The sequence below is a fragment of the Panthera leo genome, chromosome C1 (assembly GCF_018350215.1).
Source record: "Panthera leo isolate Ple1 chromosome C1, P.leo_Ple1_pat1.1, whole genome shotgun sequence".
Classification (NCBI taxonomy): Eukaryota; Metazoa; Chordata; class Mammalia; order Carnivora; family Felidae; genus Panthera; species Panthera leo.
In genome coordinates this window covers 49571603-49599105 of record NC_056686.1, presented here as the reverse complement: position 1 = coordinate 49599105, position 27503 = coordinate 49571603, and the positions used below count along the sequence as shown (strand labels likewise).

The 27503-nt window shown below is 41.1% G+C and overlaps 1 protein-coding gene across 32 annotated transcripts in view; it reads right to left on the bottom strand.

The window, feature by feature from the left end:
- NFIA (nuclear factor I A) overlaps positions 1-20524 on the bottom strand; it is a 372067-nt gene extending 351543 nt beyond the window's left edge. For 28 of the 32 annotated variants that reach the window (XR_006206029.1, XR_006206028.1, XR_006206030.1 and 25 more), the window contains exons 1-2: positions 15216-15590; positions 9239-9770 (exon numbers count right to left, since the gene is read on the bottom strand). Coding sequence is in view for 17 of the 32 variants with exons in the window: in XM_042951895.1 (XP_042807829.1) it covers positions 9239-9770; positions 15216-15242 (559 nt within the window). In the remaining 15 variants the exon portion in view is untranslated. Of the gene's footprint in view, positions 1-9238; positions 9771-10568; positions 10661-15215; positions 15591-15816; positions 15836-15939; positions 15970-20462 lie in introns of those variants that run through there. The other 4 variants (XM_042951888.1, XM_042951889.1, XM_042951893.1 and 1 more) reach the window with 4 other exon arrangements.
- Between the last annotated feature and the right edge of the window lie 6979 nt (positions 20525-27503).

Sequence of the window (27503 nt, the reverse complement as noted above, 5' to 3'; positions counted from 1 at the left end):
AAGATACCGAGCGGCTTTTGCCAAATTCTTATCCAGAACCCTTGCTTGACCTTAAGCGTTTGTAACCCACTCATCTTTAACTCCCAATTACTTAATGCTAAAATTATGTTCTCAGATCTACGTTGGTTTCCATCAACATCTTTAATATCTAATACTATTTACAAATTGTGTTCAGCATAAAAGATATTTATGATTTTCACTGCTAATCTGCCATGGTGTCTGAGCCCATACAGCTCTGTTGAATAGGATGCTTACAAAGGTTTACATGCAGATACATAGTATCTTAATTACTCATTCTATAGTGAGCTCTTTAAGCATCTCCATTCCTCACTCATTTGGAATGTTTAAAAATGCCACGGAGAAGGGCTTGATGTCATCTAAACACTGAAATCCATCTGTCTATGGCCCTCTTTTGACTTTACTCCTTCTGCAGCCAAATTTTTCACAAAAGTTGATGAGAATTTGTCAACCTAAGGACTTGTAATGTCAGCTCCTTTGAAAGGCAATGGAATATTTGAAAGTGACAATGATGGGATCCTGCATGTAGAATATTCACTGCATGTAGGAGTTTAAAATTAAATAATCCCTTTAAGATTAAAATACGCAGAATTCGAGATGCTTCCAATAGGGGAAGAGGCAGGCACATAACAGCAGAGACAGTTCTGAGTTCCCCGTAGTAAATAATATGTCCCTAATTTTGAAAATTAAATAATTGATATAGTAGCACAAGTTCCTATTATCCACTGACAAATAAATAGCTTTCCATACCAAGAATTACCACTCAGATCAAGCTATAAAACTCACCACAGATACATCTTCCCCAACAGCATGAACATGTTGCACTATCCAATCATGGGCTGGCAAAATTACAAAAGGAAATAAAATCACCCAAACCATAGCAACAAAGACAACAGCCTGACAATGGCAGATGCTAAACAGACATACATACAAATTTTGAAATTGTATTCGTTTTTAAAGATACGTCTTATTGTTACTTTTGTTTCACCTCACATTTTTAACCTACGAAAATAGCCATTAAAATATTTATCTGAATATATATGCTCTGAAAACTATTTGGTCTGGAAACTCATAGGTTATTGGGACCACCATAAACACTCATCAGAGACATCAAAAGGGATGCAGTATGGGACAATGGGGTGTGAATCCTATTTTTTTATTCCAATCCTCTTGTTTCCAATTTATACTTTTACTCATGCACTTCAGTTTTCTCTTTCTGGCATAACTGACAGTGACTCCGAACAACCCTAACTTTTAATTTATTAGCATTTCTAAAAAAGCAACTTAAAAAGAAAGCTACGTTTCTATTTTATTCAATATAAATTCAGTTCAGCAGCTTATTTTTTAAATAAACCCTAGAAGAATTAATAGACATATAATGAATGTAGTATAAATTATAATTACTGGTCTTTTTTTCTATTTACAATTAGAAAATTCATGTTGAATGGGGCTTTGAATTTTTACACTGAGGTCATTAAGAATTAATCTTGCTTAAGTTTAAAGATATGAAAATAAGGGTATTAAATATATCCATCAATTAATCAGTCATTTAAGGGCAGTAAGATGAACCTTGTTCCTATTTTCATTTTTTCTTTCTCTTTAATATTAAAAAACAATTTTAACAAATAAAACTCAATGTTTGCTTTTTTTTTAAATAATGATACACGAGGCCGTAATCAAAGGATCTGTTTAGAGTAATGTAAATTTAAATTTTTTTATCTAATCATGAAGAGAAGTTAGAAATATACCTTTTGTGCACATAAGAAAATATGTACAAATTTTACCTCGTAAAATATTACGTGCAATTCTAATTTTTAAACTAATGCTTGCTTTAATTCTCAGTGGCTTCCCAAAACACCTAGAACCAATTCATCTATCTTAGAAAAAGGGGGGGAGGGGATCTTAAACCTGTTATAGTGCTTGTATTCACTGAACTTCAACATTCTTTTTTTTTTCCAATATATGAAATTTATTGTCAAATTGGTTTCCATACAACACCCAGTGCTCATCCCAAAAGGTGCCCTCCTCAATACCCATCCCCACCCTCCACTCCCTCCCACCCCCCTGAACTTCAACATTCTAAAAACAAGAAAGAACAAGTCACTCCAGACTTTGGACCCCAACACTGACAAAAGCATAAGAACATTTTCTCCCTCTCTTAGCCAAGTATGGACTCATTCTGTGCCTCAGAACTGGACTCCACAGTTAAAACGTCTCCATGGGAAGGGTCTGGATTTTGACTTTTTTCTTTCCCTCTGATTCAAGGTAGGTGTGGGATACCATTTAAATGACACCCAACCCCCACACGACAGGATAAGAGAGAGGGATACAGAGTGGATCTTAACTGTAAGTGGAAGAGAAGTGGGTTTGGAATCAGAAGGCCTCGGTTTCAATCTTACTATACACATGTCACTTGGACACTCTGAAACTTTATTTTTGCCTGCACAAATGAAGAACACATATTTATTTACAATATTGCCATGAATTTTTTAAGAAAAGAATAAGAAAGGAAGAGAGAGAGAGAGAGAAAAAAAAAAGAAAACTACCATGTATGGCAAAACTCAGGAAAATGCTTGCCGCAAAACAGACAACTCAATAAAAGTTCACCTTCCTGCCTTCCTTTCTTCCCCCATGTCCTTTTCTTTACTTTCAATTGATCTAGGTCCAAAATATTTACCACTAGGAAAGCGTGTGAAAGACATGAAGAGAAGTAAGTTTAAAGGTCTCAAAGAACACTGAAGCTTTTCTACTTCAATCTCTAGCTATTATCATTGCCCTGATCATTTCTAGGTTTGGGATTAGCAATATATTATGCTTTAAGGAAGACCAACACAGGCCAAGGTACGTATCAAGAAAAAGAGAACTTTTGTCTCTTAATTTTGTCTTATTTAGTTGTTTTTGCAAACAGAACGGCAAAAATATCCTCTCCACGTGGTTGTCACAATTTGTCAACTGCGGACTTCTTTCCCTGCCTCACAAGCCATGTTTATTTAACTAGAATATTCATAGGAGGGCTAGTGCTGTTATCAGAGAAAATATACTTTGACACTGTGAAATGATCGTAAGGACACATGAAGTGTCATTTGCTAATATTCTGGGAAAGACCTAGGGTAAAAGTTGTTTCTGTCTTGGCAGCAGCTAGACAATTCTGCTAAGTTCAGAGGGAGTCTAAAGTTTAGATCAATAATCTGTATCTTACAGTTGCCTACACAACAGCCAAAATTTTGATAACACTGTAAGTTATCACTTTAAAAAGCAAGATGGTAATAATCGTAAACATCTCAACAGTCCCTTTCCCAAGTTTATGCATGTCACAGTGTCCCTTATGGGACCCTTCAAAAGATAAAAAGAATTTTCGCAAAACTTTTCTTTTCTAAAATTTTGAATAGGAACTCCGAAAGCCCCAAACACTCTCTGAGTCTGAAACAAATGGTGCCAAAACACGCACGCAGGGGGACGGATTATAAAATTCTCCACTTGATACCTAGGTGCTTGGGATCCTTTTACAGTCACTACTTAAACCAAAACACTTTGAGAGCATCTCCATTTGCGATTAAATTCAGTTTTGTGTTTCTTCACAAAGCATGCCAGTTCATTCATTCTCTTCCTCCTCCACCTGACTTCTTCCTTCCCCTTACCCCACACCTCCCACCTCGCAAGGATGTAGAGTTTATAATATATTTAAAAACAAGATTTAACCTCTAAATAAAGATGGGGAAATTATTGCTGAGATGGTAACAAACTGGTGTTTGACATTCTCAGGGAATTCAATCTGTATTTCATGTTTTTGCTTCTATTCTAGCCTCAGAATTGCTTTCAATAATCTATATTAACATTTGCAAGCAATTAGAATGGTTGCTGCTTCTGTGCAAGTTTTTAAAAACTGACAGGCCATTCTGCATCCTGTGGAAGCAGCTTGAGGCCTTAACCAAGTGAAACACCCAGTCCTACTGTGTACAGCAGTGACCACAACAAAGGCTGTGGTTTCTCCCACACTAGCCCTAAATAGGTTTAAATTAATGCTATTCATCACTGGGTGGAAAAGAAGACAAGGCAAATCTAAGCCAGCAGCATTGGGAAATTTCTTACCAACATTCAAACCTCTTAGCCATAAATGAGCTGACCTCCGTTCATAAGTTTACTCTGAACAACCTTTCCTCCCTATTCCTATACCCTCTCTGCCTTTGAATTTCCATCTTTTTCACTACATTCTAGACAAAGGATATTGTTACTACCCTCAAGTTATGCAAACATTGAAGGACATAAAAGCCATATTTATCTCAAGTTTGTGGACTGTTGGTGCTGTTTCCTTTAAAGAATTAAAAGACAAAAAAATAAATGAAATTTTCTAAAACAGTGCATATACCAATAATTTGGAATGGACCAGTCAGCCACAAAATCTACCTTGAGTTTAGCTTAAGATTACGGTTAGAGTTTGAGACAGGGTGGTACTTACTCTTTTAATTTTAAACGTCACTGTATATTAGTCTTACTCCCTCTTTTTCTGAATATAGCTTATTATTCTAAATCCCAGAAACTAGCTGCACACCCTTCTACTAAGGAGTTTACTGAGGTACTGAAAAAGCGTAATTACATAATGCGTCGTCCTAAACTTGAACATAAATACACACATACGCATGTATGCCTGCTAACAAAATATACTGAACGTATTTTAGATATGCAATACTGATGCAAACTAATGCAGTAAGTCACCTAAAAATTAAGCAATTACCGTAACTAATTCAGCATAAAATTATAAACTATAACAATCTAACATTAGTCACTAAAAAATGTTTACAATCCTTATTCTATATGCTCTGCTAACCTTACACATATAGTTACAGTGTATTTAAAGTAACAGCTTTTTAAAAAAAGAAATCATTTGCAGTGCTCTAAAGAGCACTCTGTGTGCAGCCTGAATGTGCACACACATGCACACGAAGCACACACACGCTCATACACAGACACTCCCAATCTTACACCTGCTCTGAAGCAGTAGGAAGTGAATTCTCAATCTGTCAACATGACCATCTGGTCTATCTGCATATCACGGCTTTCTCTATTACTATATGAAGGAATGGCAATCATGAAGCCAAAATAAAACTAAAATGCACCTGAATGGGACTATCTCTCCCTTTGTTGATATGGAATAATACGTGGCACATCAGAATAAAACTGGCAGAATGTAAATAATTTAAAGGGAGCATTCACAACAGCATGATTAAATGAGCAATATGGTGCAAGTAACGTGGTCATCAGTAATACTGGCCGTACAGGTTTACAGAACAGGTACCAGACTTCCGACACACCGCAAACAGCTCTTTCAGTGAGTGACAGGACCGTTACTATTCCTGGTCCAAGCAAAACTAAGCAAAGGGAGCAGCAGGGCCAGCATGGAAGCAGCCAGTAGCTGCTGTACTAAAACAGTACTGTGCAAAATTGGTCACCTTCTACCTTAAAACTAACACTACTCGTGTTAGGACACTGGGACAAATTCAATTCGCTCTGTCACTGGCTAATCAACAATTACAGTAACTACCTGACAAATTTCGGTCATTTAGTAGTCTTTCAAAGCAAATTTTAAGGCTACTAAAAATACTTCCAGTGTTAGGAAATTCCTCATCTGCAAAAAGTGAAGATGCTTATTGCAATTTAGCTTTGGGCCTTATGCTGCTCGAAAATTAGCAAAGGCCTTACTTAGTTGATTTAAATATAATTCTATTTATTTAATTTTACTTTTTAAATGTCTCCACACGGCTGCCTCAGAGCTTTCATTCCACCTCACAGCAGGTAATAGCTATCAAAAATAAATTGTGACACTATCATTCTATAGTTTAGATATAGCAACTCACCTCTATCTAAGAGAGGAGTCCTTAAGAAGTCTAACCTCCCAACAAAATTTAACGAACTCAACTGAGAATCTTTCTAGAATCTGATTACATTACCAGAAGTTATACAGACACAGTTAAAAAAAAAAAAAAAAAAAAAAAAAAAAACTCTCCAGAAAGTTCTCGGTTGAGTGCCTACTAATGAACAAAGGTTAACTTTATCTAAAAGGTCAAATGCCTGGTGGCTAAGGTTATGACCTTAACAACTTAAATTGTGACCTTGCCACGTGCCGGGTATATTGTAGATTCTGATTCAGATCATCTGGTAAAGACTGGTCATAAATTAGCTTTACTGTTACACGCCCACAAAGAAAGCCATTTGCCACAATTCCATAATATCTCCAAGTTGTCATACGATACGTATGGAAGGACAACTCAAATAAAGACCAAATTAAGGGCATAAAATGGTTTTACTCTTTTATACTTTTAACGAGATGAAATTCTCAGGCTTATGGAATCACTCCAATTTCATTACCCTTGTTACTGTTTATCAGCCACAAAATTCAGACAGTTCTAACACCACTGGATTTAGAGGGGAAAAAAATTGGAAGGTGGTTTATGTATTGTATTTTAGCATCTCAATCAGTCTTAGGAGAAATCACCTCCACTTTTAAAGAATGACTGATTCTGCACTAGCTTCCAGTATTTATACGTGTGTTCTAAGATTTCAACTTCCTACCAATGAAAAGGCTGAGGCTTGAAGCAATAATTATTGTACAAGTTTTTAAAAGGGAAAAAAAATCTTATTTTGGGAGCTATGTAGTGGGGGAAATGGCATTTTGGAAGGAAAAAAAATCCAACATTTTAAGAGAGAGTGGGAAAAAAAATTTACTAAAGGTGAAAAGGCCACAATGGTTTTGGCATGTTTCTTGAAGCACGTTTCAGAGTCTCTGCCTCCTGCCAATACTGGCAAGTTCTCAAAACTTTTAAGGAGGTAAAAACATTGTTTAGTGTTTACAAATCTTCAGTATTATAACAGATGCTTGTCAAATCAGTTGTATGTAAGTTGACCGATCTACCTCGTATTTGTATTGGCAACTAGCTTCCCGTCCACAAATAACAGGTCTCTAAATCTCTTAAATCAAATTTGAACTATTGTCAGACAAAAGGCCCTTAATATTTTCTTCTGCAGCCGTCCTGTTGCGTGCACAGAGAAGCAGCCATTACTGCGCTCCGTGAAAGCCAATGGCCTAACACTTGGCTGCCATTCAGGCCTAACAGGGGATTCTGGGATACGTCAGGAAAACCAAACCGAGAGGTAGTCTGATCCACGTTGCTGTCAATAAATCTTTCATAAGCAATAGGGATGCTAACTCTCCTAAGCAACCTTCTACCTGTCACGTTACCCACATAATCCTTCAGGTATTGAGACAACCAGCCACCGTGTGAGCTCAAGGATTTGCAGCAACGGCACAGGAACAAACGGTCAACAACGAAGGAGAACACATGTAATGGCAATCACTGGAGAGCCTGCGGCTCTTTAAATCTGAGGGAAACGTTTGTATCTCACACTGAGAACGATTCTTCTTCTCACCCCGACAGAGGTCACTGGTACTTCACCTCCATGTACCTGGTAAGGAAGCGCAAGCCACGGTGTGTGTCACCTGTTGGTACCCTCGTTTCTCTATGCTGGCCAATTAAAGCACTGGCGACAATTTATAAATGATTGACTTTTCTAAATATCAAAAAGATTAACCCCAAGATCTTAAAGGGTGCTCGCTGAAAGCACCTGTAACACCCATCCTTTTTTTTTTTTTTCCGCACCTTGCCTTTCCCTGTCAGAATCTCCACTTATGTACGCAAATAAATTTCTTAAAAATTTAACTCTGCTTTTTCAATAGAGAGAACAAAGTAACAATAGGGTGAAAGGGGGATTAAGAAAAGGATACTTGTTCCTGTCTAGAGGTCATTGGAGAGGTGCTGCCTTTTCATTTTCACTACCCAGAACTGGCTAAAGCAACAGGCGCTTCTTACAATTAAGTACACATTCTCCAAAACCCAAATATTTGAAACACTTACAGATCACATCCTCTAAAATACTCATCTATCCCCTGCCAACAGAATGCAAATGATAATGTGACATGCTTGCAAAGTTAATTTCTCCAGTTTCTTATGTAAGGACAGATGGGTAACAAAAGTTCTCTTTCTAAAACATATATTGAGGAAAATAATAGAGAATAGGCTATCAGCTGACTTTAAAAAATAGCTCGCATTTTTAGAATTAAAAACATTCTGCAAAACAGTACAGTGTTGATCTTACAGGTAACACCTCTCTTCTTTGTGGGGAGAAAAACATGAATATATGAACCCCAAAAGAGCCTACTGGTAGGATTCCACAACCTTCTTTCTTTCATCTGGCTCAAGTAACTGCCATGAAGGTAAAATCCAGCAAGACCGATATGTACATATAAAAAGTCAACAAGTTACACAAGACCTGAGCTTTCACATAACACAATGAACCTTTTGTCTAAAACGAGGCAAAAGAAACAAAGTAAAAATGCATTCTTTCAGTCAGCCCTCAGTAGTTTTATCCTGAATGCTACTCTAGAATGGTATAACATACACAGGTAAAACATGCCTCTGAAAACAGCCTTGAAACAATAAAGAATTTTATCACCAATCAAAGCAACTCACTCCATCAATGATCAATATCAATTTCTCAGCACATTCATGCACTACCCAGGTTGGTTACTTTTAAGATTAACCTTACCATCAATTGCGTAAAGAGTTGGTTTGTTTTTCCTTCAGCTATCTTAGACAACAATGCGAATTCCTAAGTACAAAGCTACTCAAGTTTGCGTATTAATGTGATTCTTTTTCCTTCATAAATGATCAGCAATTTGACAGTAATCTTACCACATCTTCTTAATAAGCATGGGGTCCAAGAGGCCCCAGTAGGTTAAAAACACTCCCAGAAGATAAGCAACTAAAAATACTGCCTCACCACCAAACTCCGTGCTTTTCAACTAGATCACCTGCCATTCAAAATACCCCCTTTATGAGAAAGGTGTTATGAGGCTTCTCTCGCCCATCATCAAAAAACATGGTTTAAACATACCACAGAACTACCAACACCTCTGACAACACTACTCGCCAAGAGAACTGAACTTGGGGAGAATCCTCTCAAAGCTACGCTTTTCCACCTGAGTGAAGATGCCCCCTCAGACACCGGGGCTTCTGGCTATTCTGACTTTGGTTCACCTTTGCAACCACACCTGTCTCTATGTATGTGGCCTGCCACTTGGAGGGGGCCCGAATGGCCCGGCACATACAGAGGTCAGCAGAAAAGAAACACACGAGAAAGCAGAACAACGTCTCACCATTGCACTTACCTGCTGCATGCACAAAGTATGCCAAATATAAATCGAGTTCCTTAACAGAAACCCCTATGTGATGGGGCTGCACACAGAGCCCTGGATTCGAGCACTGTGGGGACTTTACAAGGCGCTCACCATCAGTACTTTCGAGCGGAATACCTTTAAATAAAATCACCATAACGAGGTCCAACCTCCAGACTTTATCTGCCTGGCGAAGGCAGTCAATTCTTCGCATCTTGCCTTTCTGGTCTGGGTTGGAAAGAACACAACATGGAGGCTTTTTCCCTGTAACTGTAAGAACAAAATCCTCTCGGTACTCGGGGCGGATATCTTTCCGTAACTTGGCCAGAAGTCGAGATGCCCACTTCTGCTTGACCTCTGGTTTTTCACTTAGCAACTCATCCTTCACGGCTCTCTCTTCTTCTTTTGACATACGCTTTTCATGTTTTTTGAAGTATTTTCGTTTTCGGGCCTGCAGGTTGAACCATGTGTAGGCGAAGGCTCGGACGTGGGGCAGAAGTGCTTCAATGAAAGGATGAAACTCATCCTAGAGAGATGAACAAAAACAAAAATATAACTACAATGGAGACAAAAGGAAACAACTTTTCTTCAGATGGTCATTTAAAAAAAAAAAACAAAAAAACAAAAAAAACATGCTTATTTCACTTGAAAGTCGACTCAAGCATTACCTTACCAAAATTATACAGAGGATGCCTATAGGGAGTCTGAGGGGGAAAAAAGAAAACTATCAGTATCATTTCTCACAATCTCGGCAAAAAAAATTGCTAAAAATCTTAAAATGTTTTGATATGTTCACCAAAGTGCACCAGGTTCTATTGCCAGGCTTAGGTCCCAAATCCTTTAGATAGTAAGTGAAGTTTATTGAAATGCTTATAACGATATATAATCTTAACCCTATTTCAAGAAAGGCATATCTAATTTTGCTCCAGCCTTGACCTCACTACTTGTAGTACAGCCAGGGCTCGGCCGCCAGATTGGCAAATCCTAAACATTTAGATGCCAGTCAATGTTTATGGAAGTCTAGGAGCAAAAAATCATCTCCACGATCAATGAAAACAAAGACTTTCCCTCTAAAAATATTGCCTGTAGACTCTAATCTGTTTCTCAGTCATTTTGGTAACATCTTAATTCCTTCTTAAGTATTACAGTTGCGTATGATTTTTTTAGTCAAAAACTTAGAAAAATTTGGCGTCTACAAAAGAAGAGATGAATTTGATATTCTTCAGGCTGAAATAAAAGATCTATTTCCAAGACATACTTGCTGATACTGTGGGAATGAAACAAAAAGGAAGAAAAGGGGGGAGAAAAACAAAGAAAAGCGTACATGCCAAATAGTAAATAGAATGCGTCATTGTGACAACACGGTTGCAACTAAATACAGTTAATTTCGTGAAATGCCTTCAGGAATAATCGTCCCTAAAAAAAGAGAACCGTTATTTAATTTTTGAAAATAATATTTCAGGCTTTTTCTCACAAGGAAATAGAGAAGCTGGTACATTTAATGTTTACGAGACTCCAGGAAAACCCTGTACGGTTGCCTCTTAAAATGCAAGTAATTTGAAAATAAAATTCAATTTAAGATGTTCACATTTTTCTTACTGTCCTATGAAAATGTTTGATTCTTTTACTTGATGTTTTCTTAGGAAATATAAATACAAAATTAAAGAAAAATTAAACAGTAACCTCCACAAAGCTTTCTGAGTACATCTAACTTTTGATTAACCAACCCACACTGATCTTACATAACTTCTCTCCACCGCACAAACCCCCAAAAGATAAATTATTTACTTTCAAATGAATGAGGATAAGAAAACCAAAGAGATATTTGATGACTTTTTAAAGAAGGGTGTAGAACAGACAAATATTATAAAATGCATTCTTTTTCAGTTTGTAATATCCATCTAAATATATACTTTGGAGGCACAAGTAACTGTAATGTCCAAAATATTATTACTATAAATTATTAATTTTTTAAATGTTCAAATGTAAATGGAGAGGTTAAAATTGGAAAAATATTTTGCCAATTTTCCAAGACTGTTAAAACATTATAAATTATAATCAATCATGTAAACACTAGACGACTATTTTTAAAGCAAGTACATAATAATGCAATACATAATAAATCATTTCACTAATTGACATTTATCTTTTTCTTCTATGAACCAATTCTAGGCTCTGCATTTCAAGTTTAGCTTTGAAAACTGCTTTTATTCAATAAAAATCCAAAAGAGAAGTCAGCTTTTATAACATATGTGCATTCTTTAAGTGGAGAGGAAACAGAGAAAAATACAAGAATTAGATTATCCTTTATCCATAAACATTTTTTAATTTCTGATGTCTGAGAATCTTTCTCACTGCCATACTTTAAAAGACAGAAATGGGGTGGGGGAGCATTTTTCAGGTCACGGTTTATAAGGTATACACCAAACCGCAAAGCATTTAAACATTACTAAATTCTGAGCTCATCCCTGAAATGCTCTAAAATACATAAAACTGGGGTTTGGAACAGTCCTTCACATTGGCTGATTTTCTTACATACACAGGACATGCTAGGGACCAAGGCTCTGTGGTATCATGCAAAGAACTCCTGGAGTCTGCCCTAACTACAAAGTGAGCTTTCACCAAAGGGAGGATTTCATTTTAAAATCTCAGCCCCATTTTACAAAGCAAAGCATAACTACACTCCAAACAATCCACATTTATGTTGAAATGTTATCTCACTCAAAAGGTTTATTAACGACAGTAAACATTTTTTCAAAAAGCATTCTGATATGGCATTTAAATGTTGGAAGAGACTCCTACTAGTAAGCTTCTCACAGAACTGTGAGCTGCGTTCATTCGTGTTCAAAAGGATTTTGCTTACCTGCCAACCAAATGCCTATCTATCTCATCATAAAAACCCTTAAATGAGGCCAACTATGTCAACTAATCGTTAAGAATAATCTAAGTCCCCAATTTTGCATCAAAAGTATTTACGACTTATTACTCCCCAAAGGTTTCAAGAATGCACCAATAAAAGTGTACACTATTTTGTATAACTTTACTCCCACTACCATTAAAGTGCTAGTTATCTTTCTCACCTCACGATCAGAAATATTCTAGATCATCGAGAGTAAAAACTATCGTTAACTTGTAGGTAATGTCGAGGCACAGCATAAATTAATTTTGAAAAAAGAGTATGCCCCTACAAATCATGTTGCTGCACATACTGCCATACGCTATGTAATATTCCAAAACAGTCAAGAGAAAATAAAGAATATGGTACATATGTACTCAGTGAGAAAGTCAGAGGCCACCAATGAAAACAAACCTGAAAACCTGTTTCAAAAGCGATATGACTTGGAATCAGCATCTTAAACGTTGATCTGTTTGTAAGTAAGCCAAGTTTAAGAACCACTGAGCGCTGATATTTCTGGAACTACTTTTTAAAGGTTCACCTTTAAATTTCTACTGGGTTATATCATTCCATGGCCAGGTAAAGGATGGTTACGATATGCTTGTATGGTTTAAAATAAGATGTCTGACATTTTCTTCATAAAGTTTTAAAAATTGCACACACATACATGGAGTTCATTCTTTCATTTAGAGTACTTTTAGCACTGTGCTGACTGGACTTTCTTTAATGACCAATAAACTACCTAAGTTTGTCTTTCTAAAACTGGCTCTAGAGCTTTGTAGGTGTTCCAGCAAGTTGAATAAAACTGTAAATCAATTTTTTAAAGAAGACCTCAAAATCTATGGCTCTCATTCACTATTTAGTGTACCTTTGCTTCACAAACTGTTACACTAAGTGTTTCCTTTAGCGGTGTTTCCAGAAGAAGGCCTAGTGAATGTATCCATCACACTGCCAAATATGTTTAAAAAACAAAGCAAAACAAAACAAAACTTTCTTAATGTGATAATAGCTCATGAGCCAAGAGAATCCAGCTTTGTCAAATACCTGACTCTGCCCTGGGCCTGCACAGAGACACAGGTATTCTCACATATGCACCAACCCCAAATATAAATGTATCTTTCGAGAGCTCACTTGAGAAGAGGCTCATGGGTCTGCTCAGGTCATTCCCCACTCTTGCAGCACCCTGGTATTGTCTACACATTCTCTGGGTGGCAAACTTTGGCCAGCAAGAACTTGAGGCTTCGTACTCAGCGTTTTCACTAAAGTCATAACTCACTCAAATTCTCTGACACTTTGCATCTTATCCATATGCAATTGTGAACCTTGCCAGAAGTGGTTGGAAAAGTTTCCTTCCTAATTCCACCAGTTCCCAAAATAGGAACTTTGGAAGTTTGCTAGGGAAAAATAAAAAACTTTTACAATAACTACAAGCAACTGCTACCCATTACTAAGGCTAGGCCTAAATCCCAAACAGACCATTTCAACATAAAAGATGCATTTTTAAGAGTCTTCCGAGATCAAATAGCCGGTATGATTACTGTTCGATATTGGAATAAGAAAGGATGTCATATGAAAAATAAATCCAGAATCTAGAAAGGAAAAGAAAAAAATTATTGACACTTTTTTAGCCTTTCATCAAGTATTCCGGTTAAACCGTTATCTCCTGCTAAATGAAAGCAATAAGTGGTAGCAGGTTTTTCAAGGGAGTGGTAAATAAACATTTTATATGAAGCATACAACTTCATGTAGGTGATTAATGGTCAGATTGCAATGTACCAAAACAGCATGAAAGCTCACACTTTTTTTCCAAAAAAAAAAAAAAAATGTTTTTAGCGCAAAATCACTTTGACTTCATGCCTTTTACTCAAAGAAAATAAATAATATATTCAAAAGGGTCCAGATTTGGAGCCGTGAAGTAGCAATATTTTGCCTAGGGGTGGTGCAGACAAGAGAGGGATGAAAAGGGAGGGCATGGGAAGGAGGGGCGGGGGGCGAGAGAGACCCACGCTCCGAGTAGAGTCAGCAGAGTCGGAGGGGAAAAGTTGCCCCCGTCCTGCGCGCGGAGCTGCCCGAGTCGCGCGGTGGCGGGAGGCGGCGGGGGGGGGGGGGGGGGGTTGGGGGAGCCGCGTCCGGCCCGGGTTGCTGCTCGGGCTCGCGGCCCAGAGCCCAACTCCGCCCGGCGCTCCCCAGCCCGCGCGGCCCCGCGGCCTCCGCCGCTCGCCGCCCTGCGCAGCGTGGGCTCGTCCCGGCACCGAAACTTTCACTCGGGAAAGCGAGCGGGCGCCGAGCTGCGAGGACGCAGGCTCCACCCGGCCGGCGCTGGGGGACGCGCGTCCACGCAGCCCCGCTCCGCCGAGCTCAGGGGCCGGCTCGCCGCCGCCCGCCCGCCCGCCCGCGTCCGAGGGGCGCTGTCCCGGCCGGGGCCCGGGACGCCGGCCCGCGTCCCTCCCGCGGCCGGACCCCAAAGGCTGACAAACAATAAACAAAAGTAAGAGTTTGGGGAGGCTGCCGCGGCGCGGGCTCCGCGCGCGGGCCGTGGGCGCAGAGGCGCGAGTTCTCCCGCACCCGGGGGTTTCGGTTGCCCCGAGCGTGCGGGGCGTGCGGTGGGCTCCGTCGGCGGCCCCCTCCCCGGGCGCCGCGGAACTACAGAAACCGGCCTGCCGGCTGCAGAAACGCTGAGTCCAGATTTCAGCGTGTCATGGGCTGCAACCCCGCCGAAACACGTGCGGGGCGTCCGAAAACACCGCCGTTCCGCAGTCAATCGCCCCGATATTAATTAACGCATTAATAAGAGGGCGCCATTAGCCATGTGCCCACACAAATGGCCGTGCAAGAGGAATGCACCCGCATGGAAACAAAGTTACTTTCTTAAAGCTGTATTTCTCCCCCCCCCCCCCTCCACGAGCACACGCGCACATACACACAGAAACACGCGCAGACACGGGCACACACCAACACACATTCCCCGGGCCCGGCCGGCGCGACGGTCCCCGGCACCCCGTGCCCAGCCCCAGGTCTGCCCCCGCAACCCCGGCCCCCCGCCCCCCATCCCGCCGCATCCAAACAGCTGCTTACCTGGGTGAGACAGAGCGGAGAATACATAACTGCCGGGCGGTGGGGTGTGCGTGTGCGTCTGGGTGTGCGGTTTGGAGGTGTGCGTGAGTGCGGGTGAGAAAGGAGAAAGAGGGAGAGAGGAAGAGAGAGAGAGAGAAGGGGGGAGAAAAAAAATCAAGCCTGCTTCTTGCGTTCACATTTCCAACTCGGCTCAACTGCAGCCAGCCAGCCAGCGCGATTGCCGCTCCATGAGCTGAACTTTAACCCCGCCTAGAGTTTCCCTACACTCCACTATACATGTCTACTGTACGCGGGCGTTAAAGGCATAGCGCACCCTTTCCCGCTCCCGCGCCCGCCCGGCCGGGTGCCCGCGAGCTGCCCGCGCGCCCGCCTCCGCCTCCGCTCTGCACCGCACCGCACAGCCGCCGCCCGCTCGCGCCGCCGCCGGGGGGGGGGGGGGGCGTGGGGGAGGGGGCGGCTGCGGCGCCGCGCGGCCAGCCGGGTCCCGAGCCTCCGCGGCCGCTCGCGCTCGCTTGCTCGCTCCCTCTCTCGCTCCCTCGCTCGCAGGCTCTCTCGCTCCCTCTGCCCCCCCCCGCCCCCGCTTCCCCGCTCAGCGCATTACTGGGTAACGCAGTGAGGAGCAGTTACAGTCTGTACTCCCGGGCAGCTATAGGCTGCCACAGGATGTGCTTAAGCAAACAAAACTACTTTTCCTCATCCCCATCCCCCAAGCCCCGCCGCAGACCTTCGCGGACCTCGGTGGAGGACTTGGACAACTTTGCCAGGTTGCCCTGCGCTCCCGGTTCACTGTGTGGGCACGTAGAGAACCGAGGAGAAGGCCGGGGGGGGCAAATTTGCATGTATGCAAATTTTTTAAAAAATCAGACCTCCTAGGTAACTTTTTTTTTTTTTTTCCCCTCTGAAATGCGGTACGGCTCAAAGCATTGTAATCTCTCCAACGAAGCTTTCTGTGGGAATAGATCGTCGGCAGAGGTAATTATGCACAAAATCCTGCAAACTTTGTGCAGCTTCAGTCCTGTGGCATTCAGAAGCGGGGGTGGTGGGGAATAATTTCACACAGAAGAGTCACCGGATTTGGGGGGTGGGGGGGGGCTGTCTGGAGAAAAAGAGGCGGAGATTAATGAGCGTTCTCCCTCCCAGGACTGTGAAACTGGTGGGTCTGAACACAGACGCCATAGAAAAAGTTCTATCACGTTCAGAAACAACAGTGGTTTAGCTGTGACATCTTTTTCTCTTTAGGAGAAAAAAAAAAAAGGAAAGGGATGTCCCCTAAGGGAAGGGAGATATTCTGGTCCACAAACGCGTGCCCAGAACTGGACACAGGCTATCATTACCGTTCCTGTTCCTGGGACACCTCTGGAAGGGTGCCTTTTAAGAATCCCCTCTTTTTCCCTCCCCCAGGTAATCGTTCTTAAAATGGAAAAGAGCTTCCTGCAATTATTCTAGGTTTGCTAAAGTATTGTTTTGGCAGAAAAGGGGGGTGGTTTTTAGGGTTTGGCAAGTTGCCAATAAGCCTGCTTTTCCAGTTTTTTTAACCTCATATTTTCTCTCCAGGCTTTCCTCCCTCATGGAAAAAAAAAGAAAAAAGAAAAAAAAATACCTTCTTCCTCCTGCCCCCCATCCCATCTCTTCCTCCCCCTCTTCCTAACTCTATTTTGCAGCCTGCTGCATTTGCGAATCCTTCTCAAAATTCCAAAAGGAAAGATCAGGTTGAAAGACACTGGCACACAGACAGAGGAATCTGCACCTTGGTAGAGGTTAAATAGCGAGAGAGCCTCGGAAAAGAGGACAGTCCTGTAGGAACCCCCACTCTGCAGGTGGGGATGAAGTGATGTGCTAAGGCCACCCTCATTCAGACTACACCACCCACCTCCACGCCCCCCCCCCCTTTTTTTAAAGTTAGGGGCAAGAAACATGCTACTGGAGAAAGCAAAATATAATCCTCTAAAATATTCTGCATCTGTCTAAAATTATTTTATGCTTGTTCTCCGATTACTTTATTGCTAAAATAATTTCTGAATGCTTCAGATCATTTTCACACACCCTGCTCCTAAATATCCTTGAAAATCTGTCAAATTATTTATTAAGGGGTGAGGGAAAATAATGACTTAAATCTTTAATGAGAGAGTCCCATTTTCCCCAATTAAACAACTGCTTTTCCTTGGTTCCTCTTGGATTTCAGGAGAAGAGAAATGTCCTAAAAGCTAAGCCGAGTTACAGAGACAACCTTCCTGGCCACGGAAACCTTTGCTGGGATCTATAACTTCAACTCGCTCCAAGTTTCCTCGATAGAAGTTTCTGGCTGACGGTCCCAACATGTAACTGAGGCACAGTGAGAAGTTATTGTTCCGTGTGTACTCTTGGGAAGCTCTCTTCCAGAGCAGATTAAAATCTTTCTTTTGGTGTATTAAAAGATATACTTCACATCTGCCTCTTTCCAAAACCAGAAAGATTCTTAGTTTTAACTGAATCTCAAGAAAAAGAAAAGGATTTTTTTAAAAAAAGGACTGGCACATCGCCCTGGTTTTTAAAAATAGGGAAAAGTAATTTAATGCTGATATTTCTAGTTTAAAAACTTCTTTTGTTGCAGCAGTGAATGTGCCCGCGATTTCCAGCTTTCTGCGGTTAGCAATATTATCTTAAGTAACTTTTGGCGCCCTTCGTAAGACTTTTGGATATGGGACGATTGTTTGCGCCCTCTAGGCAAGGGCTGGATCCAAGTTCAGCACCAAAGCCCTTCACATCCGCTCCTGCTTTCTCTCCTATCTCCGCCAGCTCCCGCTCCCTCCCCCGCGGGATGGGGGGGGGGGGGAGGCGGGGAAACACTACAAAGCACAGTTCCAACTACAGCCTTTGGAAACAAGACTGAGAAAAATACAGTAGAAGAGTTACAGTTACAGAAAGGCTTCTGGTAACTTTCTCTCCAACAGGCATAAATTTAAACACACACACAAAGAAACAGATGTTCCTCAAAGGGCAGTCTGGGGGTAAAAAACATTTCCAACTCTCTCCCCTCTTCCCAAGTTGCAAAAGTAAATCCTTGTCCAGAGTTCACAAAGATACTAGGACACTTGAGAGAGAGCAGGGATGGAGGGGGGAGAGAAGAAAGAAAGGATAGTAGAGAAAACAGTGTAGGAAACAGGTGAAGTACAAAAACTAGTTTACTGCAATCATATAAATGACCCATTGTTAGGAAGGATAAACCCCTTATTGGAAATAACCGCTCCAATCATTTATTTTGCAAGTGCTAGGAGGCTGCCTTGAAATGGGATTGTCTTTGCGCAAAGGAGGCTCCTGTCATGCTCTCTGCTATCCATATTCTTCCTGGCACAGAGCCCAGCCTTGCATTTACTGTGTTTTATTTGCAGAAATGTTACCTTGCCAGCTTTAGTGAAATCCTCTTAGATATATAAATTACGTCAATAAGGTTTCACTTATATGTACATCTCAAATACCTCTCATTTCGGAGGTTACTTGATAGGAAGATCTTATTAATATGATTTAGATTTTAATGCCCAAAGCAGTGAAGATAAAATTGGGGTACATAAGTGACACTGCCATTAACTCTGTAGTTCTTACCAAGACCAACTTTATCACTAGCATTTTCCAATATTTTTCTCCTCTAGTTTTTCGACCCACTGGTCACTTGCGTGCAGATTTTTCTTAGATGCGTATAATACTAAATTGGATAATGTCAGTGAACTGAGCGTCCAAGTGGATTTTAACGTCAGGTTTCCAAACCAGATTTGATTAGAAGGCCTAAAGCCTTGGGAAATAGCTCGATGGGAATTTAATCCAAAGATGGGAAAGAGCCCATACTATTTTCCATTCATTTCCCAACAGAATTAGGTGTCTACAATGCTCAGTGGGAAGGAAGAGATGGATGTATTTTAGTCAGAGGCTGCCAGTTACTGCCTCCAAGACAAGCTGCAAGTTACTGCAGTTGGTTTCCACTGGATTGGTATCAAAGACTTGTCCAAGAGGCCAGACTCCAACGAAGAGTTAGCAAGTCAGCAATCTTCCACACACACCCTCCACAGGGGTTGTTGTGGTAACAAGAACAAATGTGAACTTGGCTAGTTCTAATAGCCTATTTGCCACTGACCATATATTTAAATAGCAGAATTCAAGAAAAGTGGAGAAAGAAACAGTCCTTCTCCCCCCCCTTCTCCCCCCCTTCCTTTCAAATGTATAAAACAGCTGTCAGTCCACCTGTGACACATCCTCTCCCCCCTTAAAACTGTTGTTTCCAGTTCAAGAAGAGAGGCTTGCCTCTTCCTTCAAAGTATTTGAAAAGCCAAAGCTTCTCAGATAACCAGAGGGAGAAGTGTTGTAATGCTGAGTATTCAGTACACTACTTCCCAAAGCTCAATACAGTCCTGTAGTTCAAGTTTCTAAGCTACACATTTTTTAAAAGCTGAACCTCCCCCTTCATAACAGTTAACAACTTCCCTGAATTTAAAAATAATTATTAATGCAAAGTTAGTATTTCTCTGGCAGAATTTTTCTTTTTTCCAAAAGGCAATTAAGAAAGCATTACAATTCATGCAAAAATCCCCCAATCCGTTTTTTTTTTCCCTTTAAACTCAAAAACTCTTTCCTATTGTGCTTGCTAAATCCGGAAGACCTTGTAGCTTTGACAGCTTGAACCACACCATCCCCTTCAGAGCCGCAGAGAACTTCAGATCTTTTCTGCCCCGCCCCCTCTGGCTACTGAGAACCATTCATTGTACACCCAAGCTTCCTCATGATTGGCTGAAGCTTTTGTCAATCTCCCATGTTGTCCCATTGATTAGAGGATCGAATCGTCAATTATTCGCCGGGTCCAGACATTTCTTTTCGAGTTAGGTTGACTGCTGAGGCCAGACGTCTTTTTACAGAACAGAGCACGTAACAGGATTTTTTTCCCCCTTTCTGGAACCGAGCAAGCGCTAGGAGGAAAAAAATCTGTCAAGCTCAGCATTTTTTTCAAATCTCGGGAAAAAAAAAAAAAAAAAAAAGAAGGAACCCCGATCTGTGATGTACATAGCACAAAAAAAAAAAAAAAGAAAAAAGCCATCCACAAAGCTACATCTTTAAAACAAAACCATCACAATAGACATTCACCCAGCAATCACTTAAAAGCATACGCAAGCTAGAGAAATTTTAAAGTCTTAGCCATTAAACAAAATCATTCTACCATTATTGTTGTTTATAAAACACACATCGTATAAACGCAAAATAGAAAGTTTAAGATGTGCCACGTACCATTGCAATGTAAAAAGAGTACGTGAGAAACTTTAAAATGTTCAGACGAATTGCTTCATTTGTTGTCCCCCTTTTTTTTGCATTAAAAAAAAATCTAAATAAACTTGGAACCGTTGAAAACCCGGAAGAGATTTTTTTTAAAGCTGTGGGCCAATTGCAGGCTTCTTGGAGATTTTTTTTTTTTTTTTTTAACTCCAAATCAGAAGGCTTTTGCAATTGCAATGCGCGCTCTCTGCCTCTCTCACTGTCTCTCTCTCCTCTTTTGATAGCGATCCAACCCGGGCTGGCTGGTTCTCAGATTCTCTCTGGTTTTGCCTTGTGTGCTTTGGATTGTACGAGACTTTGCAGAAGTTGCAATCGATTCGCAGTCCCTCTCTCCTCTCCCTACCCCCTTGTTTATTTCCGCAATCGCTGCAATTTGCATAGTAACCACGCACGAGGCGCCGGCAGCCGCCAGCGGAGGGGGCCGGGAGGGGGCAGGGAAAAGGCCTTGCCCCCTTCTCCCCTCCTCCCGTCTCTCTCCCCGCCAGTCTCCTCCTCCCCCACGGTGCGTGGCCAATAGGAGCCCCGGCATTCAGCGCAAGCTCCGGTCGGGACACCGTTCGGAAGAAAAGCTCTTGTGTTACTAGGCCCTGCTCGCAGGATCGTGTTTTTGGCGCTGTGGAAGTTCCCCTGATTGCGGACCTCGCAGCCGGTACTAGGGATCTACGAGGATACAATACATTTGCCTGCGGTTGTGCGGGTTTTGCACGTTTTAATCAAGCCTGCACACCTGCTTTCTCGGTTTCTTTTTCCGTAGCCTCTCGTGAGTTATTAGGCTAGTTCATGATGGTTAGTGAGAGATTTAACCTTTATTTGCACTGGTGTAGACCAAGAGTTAAAGATCCTCTTTGGTGCATTAAATCACGAGAGTGCAAAATGTCACAGAGAACTTGCAGTGAAATAAAGCCTCTACTCTAGGTTCCAAAAGGAAAAGACTGGCTCTGTTCTCTGCAGATGACTGAACATAAAATTGCTAGGGGGGCTCCCTTAAGAATAAATTTGTTCATTTAAAGGAGGAGATGCAGTGAAATTCTAGTTGAATTGCCAAGCATCCACTTCGTCAATATCCTTACAAAACCTGGATTCCACAAAGTTGGACGCCCCCCCTCCGCCTCCTATCGCCCTGAGAGAAGGGCTCTGTTTAGACATTTGAAATGGGGGGGAAGGGGAAGGAGACTGTTAAAGTAGTTATGGAACATTCAGTCCTTCATCTCACTGATTCATCTTATTTCATTAACCCAGACTCTTTAAGACCATTTCAATGTCAATCTTTTATGCGTTTGTTTCAAACAACAGACTAGCCACTGGTGCAGTGCTGGTGCCCGGAAGACAACTCTAAAGGAAGGGAGTGTCCCTTTAAATGGAAAGCATCACCACCAGGCTACTGCGTTTGTTTGCTTTGCGTCAGTTAAGTAGCTTTGGACGTTTTGCTGAATAACTGAGTTACAGGAAAATGTGTGCTTAGCTCACTTGATAAAAATGATCCAATGAGAAGTCCAGAGGAATAGGAAGCCACCTGGCAGTTGTCTGATTTTCTTAACTGTCCTTGGTGAAGGTACCTATTAATTAATAACAGGACCTTGCACAGCTAAATTAGAGGTTAGAGAAACCTCCTATTTCGTTTTGAGCCACATGTTTGGCTTCAGGCTTGCACTGTACTACTAGCTAACTGATGCAGCATTACTGAGAGGTATGGTTGTGTGGCCGCTGCTGGTGTGAGACAAGCTTTGCTGTGCTGGCCTGCCCCTTATAGTTTCTGATACTCTCTTGCTCCAGAAAGTCTGTGGCATTTAATCCTGGCCCCTTCTGCTCAGCGTCGTTTTCAACTTGGCATACTACTTTCATTCTAGAAATACATTTGATGGGATGCAGTGGCTTCAAAAAACAATTAACCAAAAACCTTCTAGGCCTAGTACAGCTGGTGCTAGGCTGCGTAACCTTGAGATCGTTATATAACACCTATAAAATAGAACATCAATCTATCGTGAGAATGGGGGATTGTTTTTTCAGGAGCTAAGAGCCTTTCGAATGCACAAGAGGGATCAGTTTGTACTGCATTGCTCTGGAGATGCCATGGTCTGAATAACCTTCAAGGCTAAGCAGCCAGGCCTTGTCAGTAGGTGGTAACTGAGTTTTGTGTGCATGTCTGTAGTTCATTAACTCCGCTTAATGTGGTAGGTTAGTACTGTTTCCAAAGTGACCTTTTATATCTCCATCTAGTCAACAACAACATAGTATAGCTTTAGAGTTGAACTTAGGTATTAATGTGAGTCTTATGTGACTCCAGACAAATTATTTAACTTCTGTAAGCTTTTTATTCCTCATCTGGAAAACAGAAGCTATTCAGATAACATATATAAATTACCTAGTACATCATGTGTGCTGAAAATATTGTATCTATAGCGATACCACTATTACTGTTTAATATGTACCATTTTCTAGGCACATTGAATGTGCTAAGAGCTGGAGATACAGAGAATAAGACATTGTCCCTGCCCTCAAGAAGCTTTCAGTCCAAAGGGAAAGACAAAATAATAAATAATAATATAATGCGGTAAGTGCTGTGTCCAACTTAGATATACATAAAGGGCAATAGAAATACAGATGATAGAATGGTTTTGCTCGGATAAGTAGATAGGAAGAGTCACAGGAGGCTAAAAAAGAGGAAATGACGTTTGTGTTGGGCATTTGTCAAGTAGACAAGGGAGAAGCAGGACATTCTTGTCCAAGAAAGCACAGTGTATACACAGGGCCAGAGAATGAAGATGTATTTAACTGTGGCTTGTTGGTCTAGCTTATATCACAGTAACTAGAGACGAAATTGGAAAATCAGGCTGAGTCAAGATGGTGGAGGACCTTGTAAGCTGTTTAAACTTTCACTTGAAGGACTTGGGAAACATCAAAGGTATTTAACCAAATGATATACAAAGTAAATTTTGCAGATTAGAAAGATCATTCCAGCAATGGAGGCAAAGAGACCAATTAGAAAGAAGTGAGAGAAGGTGAAGTTCTGAACTGTGCACAGCAGGAATGAATGAGCAAGAAAGAGAAAGGGAGGGAAGAGAAGAGAGTGGGAAAGAGGAGAGAAAGCAAGGAAGACCCACAACTCACATTAGTTTTTAGGGACTTTGATCAATAGGGACAACTTGGGAGTGCATTTTTTCCAGGCTCTCCCAAGTCCAAATACCCATAAGATATATAATAAGAGCTATTAGTGAAAGAGGCTCTCCTTACTCCACACGATGCCACTTCTGTATCCTTAAACCTACCAATGTCAAATCATTTTGAAATAATACCAGCAACAGTAACAATCGCTCACATGGATTCAGTGTTTATATTGGCTCTTCTCACCTTGTGAATTTGCATTCCAGTAACATCAGCCCCACCATGCCACTGAAAATCAGCTGCACATTGAATAGTGTGACTTTGGATTGCCAACCCTATTGAGAGCCTCATGCTTCCATGTAGACTGGCTTTATGCCTTGAAAATAGTAGGCTCTTCCAGGAATTCTGCTTTTTTGACCCAAATAAAAACTTAATCCTCTTTCAGTGCATTGATAGGAAGACTACAACATCAGAGTCTTACAGATTTAGCAACATGATTCAAAATTGCAGTTTTTTTCTAATAATGTATTTTTTAACATGTGAACTAAGTTGAATGTTGGACCGTACAGATATATTTCACATTTTCTTTTTTTTTTTTAATTTTTTTAATGTTTATTTCTTTTGAGAGAGAGAGAGAGAGAGAGAGAGAGAGAGAGAGCGGGGGGGGGGGGGGGGGGGGGGCAGAGAGAGAGGGAGACCCAGAATCCGAAGCAAGTTCCAGGCTCCGAGCTGTCAGCACAGAGCCTGACTCAGGTCTCAAACCCACGAACCATGAGATGGTGACTTGAGCCAAAATAGGACGCTTATCTGACGGAGCCACCCAGGCACCCCTATTTCGGATTTTCTTGATTGGATAAATCTTAGATCATCCAAAGCACTTTTTAGGCTAGGTAATCAACATGGGCATTTAGAGGACCAACATGGCAATATAAATGATAGATACTAGAAGAAAATACAAATCTAGGAATTGATGAGACTCCCTAATAAGCAGATTTTTGGCAGACTGTTTCCCCCCACATCTGTCCCTCTCTATTTTTGGATACATAAATGAGCAGTTTGGAGCCTATATTTCCTAGCCTTCCTTGCAGATAGGCATGATACATGATTAAGATCTGAATAGAATGGAGAAGAATTATTGAGTCAACCTTTCATGTCACTTGCTTAAAAGAAATTTATCCTAAACTTGTGGCCTTTCCAAAGGCTGCAATGAGGTCATGTTAGGGACTCAGCTTCAATTAAAAAGACCAGGGACAACACCTTGGGAGACAAGAAAGCAGCAAGATGGAGGGAACATGGGTCCCTAAGTGACCTTATGGAGCAGAACTTCTTCTCTAGTCTAGATCATATTTAAGCCACTGTGTTTTGAGATCCATGATTTGGCAGCCCAGCCTCTACTATCATCATCATCATCATCATCATCATCATCATCATCAAGGTTGTAAATCAGTTACATGGTACCTTTGGATTGTTTTCTGTATAAAAGCATATGGCTTTCCCCAGCTTAATACAAAATACATTTGTTTTTTGTTTTTTGTTTTTAATTTTTAAAACATCAATTCATTTAAACTAAAAAAAAAAAAAGTTCATCCATTTCTCCTATTGATTTTATTATCAGCCCCCAATTCCAGACTTTCCCCCTGCCTAGTCTCCCTCTACTACCCTTTCATCCAGACTAAATGAGTCACTTTTCTATTTTCACCACTTTCTGAATACACCATGCATGTTCATCTCTCTCTTCCCTTGTTTGTGTGATATTTTCTGCCCGGAAGTCCCTAATGTCTTCTCCCTGTTCTGTTATTTTTTTTCAATAACCAGTTTAATGCTACTTCCCAACCGCCGCCCCCCAGCAGAATTGGCCACTCCCTCCTGTGTTCTCTAGCATCTTATGCTCATCTCTAGAACAGTTATGTTCACAGTGTACGTCAGTCATTTATTTGTGTGTTTGTCTGCTAGACTATGAGCTCCTTGAAGGGGCACTACCTTTATTCATCTTTGTGTCCCTACAAGCCAAGTGCCATAATCCTCAGTGGATGTGTGGTAAATTAATGTGTGAATGAAAAGATGAACAAATGGTTACCCTTTCCAGTCTTGCACTCTGATATAATACAGGCTCAGGAGTGTGACTGATGCAAGGCAGGGCGTTATCACTAGGGGGAAATTTTAAGTATAAATAGCAGGACACCGAGTTTGCTTTTTATAGACCTTCCACACATGTTACCACTGTTAACCTTCCTTCTGGATAGGTAGGTTGGGCAGTGTCTTTCTCACCACACAAATGAGGAAACTAAGGCACAGGAAACAGTAGGGAGCCACTCAACATCATTCACTTAGGTTGAATAGAATTCAACTCATTTAGCATTCTTCCCCAGAGGTCTAGCTATGATGTTTGGCTTAGGAAAGATTTCAGGCTTCAATTTTTTTGGGGGGGAGTAACATTTTAATGTTTAGCTGGCTGTAATCATAATTAAAGGTAAACAAATGAACCCATCCTTTGTTTTTTAAACGGCTTTATTGAGGTACAATTGATATACAAAGAACCACACATATTTAATATATACAATTTGATGAACTTGGACAGAGACAAACACCCATGGTATCATACGCACAATCAAGATAATAGACATATCCAACACCTCCAAGAGATTCCTTGTGTCCCCCCAACCCCGGACCATTTTGGGGGGTAAGAACACTTAACATAAAGTATACCTTCTCAACACTGCATTGTTAACTACAGGCACTATGCTTGCACAGCAGATCTCTAGAACTTACTCATTTGGCACAGCCGAAACTTTATACCCATTGAATAATAGCTCCCTGTTTCCCCTACCCCACAGATCTGTCCTATCTTGGACACACAACACAGTACGCTGCAGAGGTTCTTGAAGACCACAGGTGATGTCACGCAAGTGAGCTGGTAGGATAGTCAGAGAGAGGAAGCCTGTATCTCGACCAAAGCCAAGGCTGCAAAGTATGAGTTTACAATTCACAGAAGGAGAGCTTAAAGGGAGCTCAGAAGGCTCCAACCACCACATTTTACAGCTGATAAAACCGAAACTAGCAGAGTGAAGTAGCTAGCTCATGGCCACACAGCTGGTAAAGAATTAATCCCCGGTCCAGGGCCAGTGTCATTACATCATGCACAGGATATTTTGCAGGAATGGAAAAGGAGCGAACAACTATCTGTGGTATCAGAGTGGAAAAGAGGCCTGGGCAAGTGAAGAAACAGTGAATCTGATAGGAGACCGAAAACGGTTAATCATCTAAACCAAAGGGATGGCTATAAAATCGAGGCTGGTACCTGAAAGATTTACCCAAACATGTTCAGACAATTCAAGGATAATTTTCAGGAAAAATAAGGGAGGGTGGAGATGAGAGCAACAATCTAGAACTGTAACTTGGTGTTAAAAGTTGTGAGCTGAACTGGTTCACTATTCTGTGCTGTTTGTGACCTTGGGCAGTTCAATCTCTCCCTCTCCTCTGGCTTCTTTCTCAGTAAAATGTAAATATCAGCAGCCTCACTTCTTGGGGTTTTGATAGGATTCAATGAAATCATGAGTGTGAAACTGTTATAAATTTAGGTTTCTATTCCATGAAGGCCTACACCACCAACAATTGTTTATAATACAGCACAGAATACAGAATATAGATAGTCGTATTTATCCAAAAGGTTTTGGAATAGAGATTGTGTGTGTGTGTGTGTGTGTGTGTGTGTGTGTGTTTATCTATATCTATCTGTATCTATGCACACATACATATATAAACATGCACACAAAGTCTCCATTCCAAACCTTTGAATAGAGGTAGGATAAATCTGATTACCTACCTACCTATATATATGAGAGAGATAGAGACACCATTAAAATGGAAATAAGGTGACATCAAGGCCAAGATTAG